Raw genomic sequence first — 8,333 nt, forward strand, 5'->3', positions numbered from 1 at the left:
CTGCAGCTCGTGCGGGAGAGAGGGGGGTGCCGTTCAGAAACACTAGCTGTTTGTATCGCTCTGCGAGATCTCGCTGACTGTGGTGTTTGGTCAGTCTGGGGCCCATGGATGGGAGGGGGGGGTAGCGGGGGGGTGTAAAGTTACAGACACAATACCGGTGTCCGGTCAGGTGGGATAAACGATCGCACAGCGGGCCGTGATTCATTGGGCTGACCTCTCGCTCACCTCTGCCGTTTTTTTTGCGACACATGGCTTTCATTATTTTCAGAGGGATCGTGTAAAAAGTGAATGAAACTCAATAAAAACACATCTTTTAGGGAAATTATTTAAAGTTATTTGAAACAGAAATATATTGATTTCCACAATGATTTTAAAAGCTTGATACTATACGTGAAATGTGTTATGGAAGACACCGCACATTACAAATACAAATACATTTCTTTTGGAATGGAGTAAAATGCTGCTGTGTAACAACTTATTTGTATGAATTAAATGCTTGCACACAGAATTTGACAAATTTGACAAATTATTGAACAAAATGTCAAAGAAGCATACATAGGCCTATTTATACAGATACAAATTGAAAAACACATAAAAGAAAGCATCACGATGACCTTTTCTCAAAGAGCCACACGGATGTCGTTCCCCCTCCCTCACTCGGGGTCTGACATTTTGAACAGATCACAGATGGTCAGCTGTGCTTTACAGACAGAAAAGGCCGGGTACAGCGGCTCAGCAAACTCCTGCTTGTACGTGTGAAGTAAGGCTAGGGCACCCCCTGGTGTCACATTGAAGAACGACAACACGCCCTCGTCACAGTCCAGGAACACTCCTATTCTCTGCAGCCGCCCCACTGCCACCGAGGCAGACGCTCTGTCGTGCATGGCCTCCACCTTGCCCCGCTCCGCACCCAGGCACCAGGAGAAGGGATTGAGGCCCAGACGACAGTTTCCCTTCTGGCCTTTTCTCCCGATCTGGGCCTCAGACACCCCCACCTTCCACTGGCCGGCGTCTTCCGAAGACACCTCCACCTCCCAGTACCAGCGGCCCTGATCCATGGCTTCGGAGGCCAGGACTTGGGGGAAGGAGCTAAATCGAGCCCCCTGCTCTGAATAGGCCTGCTGAACTTCACCATAGGACACCTGTCTGTAGTCTGGGGACAGCAGCAGCTTGGGGTGGGCCGTGTCTGCGTCCAGGGAGGGAACGGTCCCATCTGCACAAATAAAGACTTAAATTAGACCCAGAACAGGTGGATAAGTAATAGATCCACTAGATGAAGTATGGAGAAAAGAATGATGGAAGCGATGCACTATTATTGAGTCTTAGAGGTGCTGGAGGTAAGAACCAAGAGTTTTAAAGAAGGAGCAGGAAAGAGTATGATTTTGAACCTGGAAACCCCCAAAATATCAGAACGCATTTCACTCACCAACAGCTGACGAATGGCTGAACCATTTCTTACAAATTACACTCAAATAACAGCACACAAATCTTAGCTACTACAACTTTAAGAAGCAAACCAACCAAACTATCAGTGGATAAGTGACAGAGTCGAATGTGGTGGGACGTGATAAGGAAGTGAAGGTGTTAAACAGTAGTGTCTCACAGAGCAGTCGTAAAGGGTCTCTCTCGGGCAGGGAGATAACCAGGGTGTTCAGCCTCTTCTCCGTCCAGCTCTTCAGGCAGTGCAGCCGGGCGCGGTCCACCTCCTCCTCCTCCGGGGGGTCCAGGTCCACGACACCGGGACCAGCCTCACTGAACCTGACCGGGGGGGGGGGGGGGGGGGAGCAGGGTCAGGGTGTAAATGAGGCGAGAAGATGGGGGTTTTGTATGCAGCTGCAGGTGCTGCGGCGCGAGGTGACAATGAGAAGTCGATTAAATAGATTCTTGTGGAGATATGCAGGAGCACGCTTTGTGTTGAGGGAACCGGGTGCTTGTTGTTAATCCTGCTTTGCAAATCAGCCAAAAATATACACAGACGGTGATCATATCATCCTTCATTTCAATAAAAACGGTTTTTAATCACTTTCTTCTGAATGGCGGTTATTGGATTATTTGACAGTAAAGTTCCTCCGACAGTAAAGACACTAAAGTTATAAATTAATTTAGTCGTTTCAAATACAGGGTTATAGCTAATAACCTATCATTATACATTTAATTAAACGTTATTTAACAAATCTAAGAACTACACAACATGGTCAATTGACAAAATGCATGTGCAAACATCATAAGGTATATAACTAAATCAGCTTACATTTGGGTGATCTTGCTGTACTCCTGTAATAAAGAAAAACATAAAAAATGGCATTTAAATTATGCGTTAGTGAAGTTAATAAATAGATAACTTGCATTAGGCAGTAACCTCCTAAATGTATGTCCAGACACGGATGCATTTTGACAATATATATAAATATATATATATATATTATTGGGTTTGTTGAACATCTTTAACCAATGAGGAATATCGCCATCAGATTTCCAAAACCTTGCCAAATAAGAATGGGTTCACTCCTGGCACTGGACTCGAGTGGCTTAAACCTCCTCCTCAATAGTCAAAACCATCACCTTCTACCACACCTGCCCAAAGCTACGGAAAGGCAAATCAGGCCTGTGCTCCAAAACGCTGTTCTGGATCCAGGTCTGCACGGCTTCTGCTAAAGCTCCATGCAGGAGCCATGCTGCTGCATGACCGTATTCTGGCCCCCGGGTGTGCACGCTACAGCTCAAGCTCCATGAAGGGGCCCGTGTCTCACCATGATGAAGGCCTGCTCCTGGACCCGCTGCTCCCCCTTGGCGTCGGCCAGGCCCTCCAGGGTGTGCAGGCCCTTCTGGACACACGTCAGGGAGCCTTGGAGCCTGCTGAGGTGGCCCTCCAGGCCCCCGACGGACCTGGCCTCCTCCTGGACCACGCACTGCAGGGCCGACTGCTCCTCCTGCTCCAGGGCCTCCCTCATGGCAGCGTACTGCTGCTGCACCGCCGAGCGAGCCTCCTCCAGCACCCCCTATGGACCGGGAGGGCGAGGGTCAGTCAAGGCCATTGTGCTTGCTTGTTTCCCGTCAGGTGTTTCCTGTGATTCCTCTGGGATACAGCAGTTGTTCTCAAAATAAAGCAGAACTTCTAGGGGGAGACTGCAGTACACAAAGCTTTAGGAAGGGGATTTTAAAAGGGTATTTCTACCGTTTTCTTTAGGGGCTACACGCTATTGACCTGGTTAATCTGTTTACATAGATGTGTGTATATCCCATTAACATTATCATTAGGGTTGTAACGGTACATGTATTTGTATTGAACCGTTCCGGTACGGGGTGCTCGGTTCGGTATGGAGGCGAACCGAACAAGTTTCCATACGGACATATTAAGTAGAGGACCGCATGTGTGGAACATGCTGCAGCCGCATATGCACAGTTGCACACACCGTGACGCACCTAACAGTAGTACTAGCGACCATCATGGCCAATGCTAATGCCGCTAGCGTTGGCAACAAGCCAGAGATTGAGGACCCTCCCGCGACATTAAGGTCTCCCGTTTATTATCCTGCAGATAATGTGGATAAGCTGTTTTTATAAGCTAATTTTTCTGGCAAAAAACATGAAGATTGAGTGAAAGTCATCAGGGCTAAAGATTGGGGGGGGGGGGGGGGGGGGGAGTAAAAGTTAATCTGAGCAACAACTTGAAACTGTTTAGTGTTGCAATTGTTCAATTTTGCACATGGCGAAAATATATTTTTTAAAGAAACTAAGCCAATGTTATTTATTTTTATTTCTACATTTCAGAATCTTGTATTTATATTTTTGAGCAGAATTCTAGCTTTGTATTGTCTAATGTTCCTATTGTTAAAAGCACAAAAGTGTGTTATGAACAACAATTTATAATTTGCATTTTGTTTTCTTACTGTACCGAAAATGAACTGAACCGTGACCTCAAAACCGAGGTACGTACCGAACCGAGATTTTTGTGTACCGTTACACCCCTAATTATATTGCATTGACGCTGAAGCTATGCCCCTCACAGACTATACCACACTGTGTAAATAGACAACGCCGTGCTCACCTCGAAATCCAGTTTCTTCTGCCTGAGTCCGGCCAGTCGTTGGATCAGTGTGTTCTCAGACTCCTGCAGCTGTTGGATCTCCTCCTTCAGGTTGCCCTGGTGATGGGAACGTACGCAACCTTTTAAAGACACGGTGCGGCCAAATCGATCCATCCGTGAGGACATCGCATGCGGCATGATGCACTCTAGCCAATGTAGACAGCTATATCTTCTGGGAAACTGATCAGAGCTCTTATATTATATTAATACCTATATTAGCAGCAAATAAATTGGAGAGTAACATTTTGCAACTGAATATAAGAAATGTAATAGTCCCTTAGATGAATTTACCATTAGGAACATTTGAATAACCGAGAAACACACAGAAAATGATCAGCATGCATCATTCACTAATACCACCAGGAATGCAATATAAAAAGCACCCAAGCAGGACCCCCCGTCCCCTGTCCCCCCCGTCTCCCCCGTCCTCACCCTGAGCTCCCGCTCGGCCTCGCGGATGCTGACGCAGGCGTGGTCCCGGTGGGAGCCGATGACGGTGCACACGGTGCACACGCACACGGCGCACTGCCGGCAGTAGATGCGGCTCATCTCCTGGTGCTCGGGGCAGCGCCACGCCGACAGGTCCTCCAGGGGCGGCACCAGCGTGTGGCTCCGGAACACCGGCGAGTCCAGGTGGGGCCGCAGGTGCTCGGCGCACATGGAGGCGCCGCACACCAGGCAGGTCCTCACGGCCGGCTGCTGGGCCCCGCCGGCGCAGTAGTGGCAGGGGACGGGGGGGGTCGGGCTGGCGGTCGGACGCGGGGCCATGGGGGAGCGTTGGGGAGATGAAGGGACGGGGGGCGGGCTGATGGTCGGACGCGGGGCCATGGGGGAGCGGCGGGGGGACGAAGGCCCAGGGGAGAGCCTCCGGGTGGCGGTGAGTTTGGGGCGGTGGGCGAACAACGGCGAGATCCAGCTGACGCGTGCCGTCCCTCCGAGGTCAGGGGGCGGAGCCGCCAGAGCGGGGACGAAGGCGTCCTCTTCGCTGCTGGATCTACTGGAGTCGTCCATCGTGAGCACTTCTTCTGGTTTTGTGTCCGGCTTGGTGTGCCGGGCGGGAGCCTCTGAGGCCTCTTCAACCGGCTCCTCGCTGTGGTCCGATGACCTGTGGTCGTCATCAAGGGACGGTGGCGATTCGTCGCGGGCAAGCGGGACAGGCGGAGGGGTGGTTGTCGGGGCCTCTGACGGCTCATTGGAAGGCGCCGCGGGGTGGGGACGGGCCACGGCTGGCCGTTTTGGGTCGGGCCGGTCGTCCACTGGAGCGCTGGCTTTTCGCTTCCCCAGGTAGACGTTGGTGAAAGGAGGCCTTTCCCATTTAGGGTTGCTTGACGTTCCTTATAGAAGGCAAAAAATTGTAGTTGGGAAAGGTAAATGTAAATGTAAATCTGAAACTCGAGAAGCATGCTGTACGAACTACATGCTACGATAATTAATGACTTGTTGCAACCCTAGTATGTCACATTTCTATCTCAGTATCAAGTCAAGTTATCAAGTTTTGACTTTATTTATTGAGTTCCAGGCTGTCGTCAAGGAAGCATAAAGTAATATCAAAGTAAGTAACAAGAAAGGTAATAATAAAAGCATGAAAACATACGTACAACGAAAAACCAAGTGTGCAATAGAAAGGCAACAATGCACATTGTTATTACCAATGAACTACATTAGCAATACAATACATCATACAGCACATTATAGAACTATGCACCAACTACCTTGGGGGGGGGCTTGACCCGAGGAACCCGGCTCCGTGGCGCTCCTCGTCCCAAAGGGCAGTGTGTTGTAAACAGTCTTACATTTCCACTCAGGACACTTGTATGGTCCGGACGGCGTAATGCTCCACAGATCCCCAATACAGCGTCGGCAATAACGATGCTTACATTTCAAAATAATCGGGTCCCCGACCAGCTCTTTACATAGAGGACACACCGATGGTGTATCTAACACAGCACCCATTACTTCATGTGTTTCTGTTTCTGAATTACACTACAGATGCGGACCATGGACGCCTGCCTAACCGATGTTTTGTTATTTCCGCATTCGCAATAGTTTAGGGGAGGAGCTACGTTTGAATTAGCCCCTCTCCCCCCTCCCCTACGCTGGTGTTTGCTCTTAAAGGTGCAGACACTTTGACTGCACTCATTAAACGCTTCCGTTTGTTTTTCTAATCATGCATACCTTTTTATTATAATCGTTCGAATAAAGAGCATGGCAGTCGCACCACTGTTTTAAAACTTTGCTTATGCCATGGTAGGGTTTACTGGGTTGGTTGACTGCCACCATTAAAGGCTTCTTATCGGCTTGATCCAAATACCCAGACATTCCTTCTCCTATGGTGGTCCAGGCATGTGACAGACAGAAAAATAATTTCTCATAATCATAATTCAAAGTGGTTTACCCCTGCCTATAGCATATATGCCCCATTATATATTTCCAGAATTTCCTGCATCCGATATATAGAGCGTCTTATCTTCTATGCGTTTCTATTTATATTGTGTGTTGATAACATGGCCAAACAGCATTAGTTTGCTTATAAATTTATGTTTTGAAGAGCTTTGTGACAGCAAAACATACAATCAAGACACACAACCTTCTTAAATGTTACAAATAACAAAACCATACTTATTTAAATACTGTGAAAATCTTTATTTAGTATTCATTTATATATGTCGTTTTTTTTTTTATATAATAATAGTAATAATCTAATTTTGTTGTTCTTTTTTTTAAGTACACCCTCATGTTTTCTAAGTGTTTGGTATCTATGGGTTAAGTATTTACAGAAGATATCCACAGGGTGAATACAGGGAGGACATTCAGAACTGCAATATAACCAACAGATGGTAATACAAACAGATCTATACTAATCCTCATGAATGTCACAACTAGGGGAGAAGGAGAGAGAGACAGAGAGAGAGAGAGGGAGAGAGAGAGATAGAGACATTTGGCCACACAATAGAATCATTGTGTGTGTGAGGTGGATGTATTGGTTTGCTAGCCTATCAAATATTGCACACAGACATTAACGCAGACAATACACATTAACTCACTCAATTGAGCTCATGGTTGTGCAAGCCAAAAATAAATAAATACCTTGACACACACACTCACTCTATAAGTATTCGTGCACACACACACACACACACACACACACACACACACACACACACACACACACACACACACACACACACACACACACACACACACACACACACACACACACACACACACACACACAAGCACACACATGCACAGACACATACACACATACACGTGCCCGAACACACGCACACACACACACACACACACACACACACACACACACACACACACACACACACACTCACAAACACAGGTGTTCACACACACACATGCACGCACCCACACACCTATACACACATGTGCACGATCACACACACACACACACACACACACAGTTTAAGTTCTCTCAGCAGCTACAAATCGAGGAGCTAGCCCTCCTCTGAGACCCGTCACAGTGAAGATACCACAGACTAGAAAAGAGATGGGATTGTGTTCAAACGTAAGCAATGTGCAAAGTGAGCTAGCAGGTTACTGAATGGATTACCATAAAACTTCAAGAATATATTCAACACTCACTGTACAAGATTCTGTAGACTTTGTAGTACAATATTCTCTCTTTTTTTTCAACCGTGTCGATTACGTTAGAAAACTGTTGACAGTATATTTTCTCCTACTAACTCAAGAGCGAAACAATGGGTGATATAAGCTAAAGAAGAAGAATAAACCTTCATCATCATAATTATACATATAAAAGACAACAGAGTTACACACCAACCCAATATTAAATGGGATAAACTCTTTCTTCTGTTCACAAATAAAACAGAACACATACACAAGTGATACACATATCTAACTTAGTGGAATATTTATAAATATAATGTTTACTGATTTTGTGTGTGTGTGTGTGTGTGTGTGTGTGTGTGTGTGTGTGTGTGTGTGTGTGTGTGTGTGTGTGTGTGTGTGTGTGTGTGTGTGTGTGTGTGTGTGTGTGTGTGTGTGTGTGTGTGTGTGTGTGTGTGTGTATCCATGAGTCTGTGTGTCTGTGTATGGGTACGGGTTTGTGCCTGTCTGAACATGCATGCATGTTAATGTCCATCCTAGCTTGTGTAGATGTCTTTGTTTTTTTGTTTTTCTCTCTGCTGTGCATCTACACATTAACCATTTTTACATTTCACAAAGGTAGTGGGCAGCCTACACACCTCAATAG

General features: G+C 46.8%; 1 protein-coding gene across 1 annotated transcript; it reads right to left on the bottom strand.

Moving 5' to 3' along the window:
• Positions 1-206: 206 nt before the first annotated feature.
• Positions 207-6,114, bottom strand: si:dkey-29p10.4 (tripartite motif-containing protein 14). Its single transcript, XM_056598577.1, has 7 exons — positions 5,800-6,114; positions 4,520-5,421; positions 4,049-4,144; positions 2,751-2,999; positions 2,252-2,274; positions 1,604-1,758; positions 207-1,213 (listed from the first exon to the last, which is right to left on the bottom strand). The coding sequence occupies exons 1-7, from the start codon at positions 6,038-6,040 to the stop codon at positions 654-656; spliced, it is 2,226 nt and encodes a 741-aa protein (XP_056454552.1). The 5' UTR covers positions 6,041-6,114; the 3' UTR covers positions 207-653.
• Between the last annotated feature and the right edge of the window lie 2,219 nt (positions 6,115-8,333).

The sequence above is a fragment of the Gadus chalcogrammus genome, chromosome 9, assembly GCF_026213295.1.
Source record: "Gadus chalcogrammus isolate NIFS_2021 chromosome 9, NIFS_Gcha_1.0, whole genome shotgun sequence".
In the NCBI taxonomy this organism is placed as follows: domain Eukaryota; kingdom Metazoa; phylum Chordata; class Actinopteri; order Gadiformes; family Gadidae; genus Gadus; species Gadus chalcogrammus.

Bases quoted from the DNA above. Each gene is read 5' to 3' on its own strand.
- si:dkey-29p10.4 (XM_056598577.1), bottom strand. From the start codon at position 6,040: ATGGGTGCTGTGTTAGATACACCATCGGTGTGTCCTCTATGTAAAGAG. The intron at 2,275-2,750 runs GTGAGACACGGG...TCTTTATTACAG, and splicing joins AGGAGCAGGCCTTCATCATG to GAGTACAGCAAGATCACCCA. The intron at 1,214-1,603 runs GTGAGACACTAC...TTATTTGTGCAG, and splicing joins AGACCCTTTACGACTGCTCT to ATGGGACCGTTCCCTCCCTG.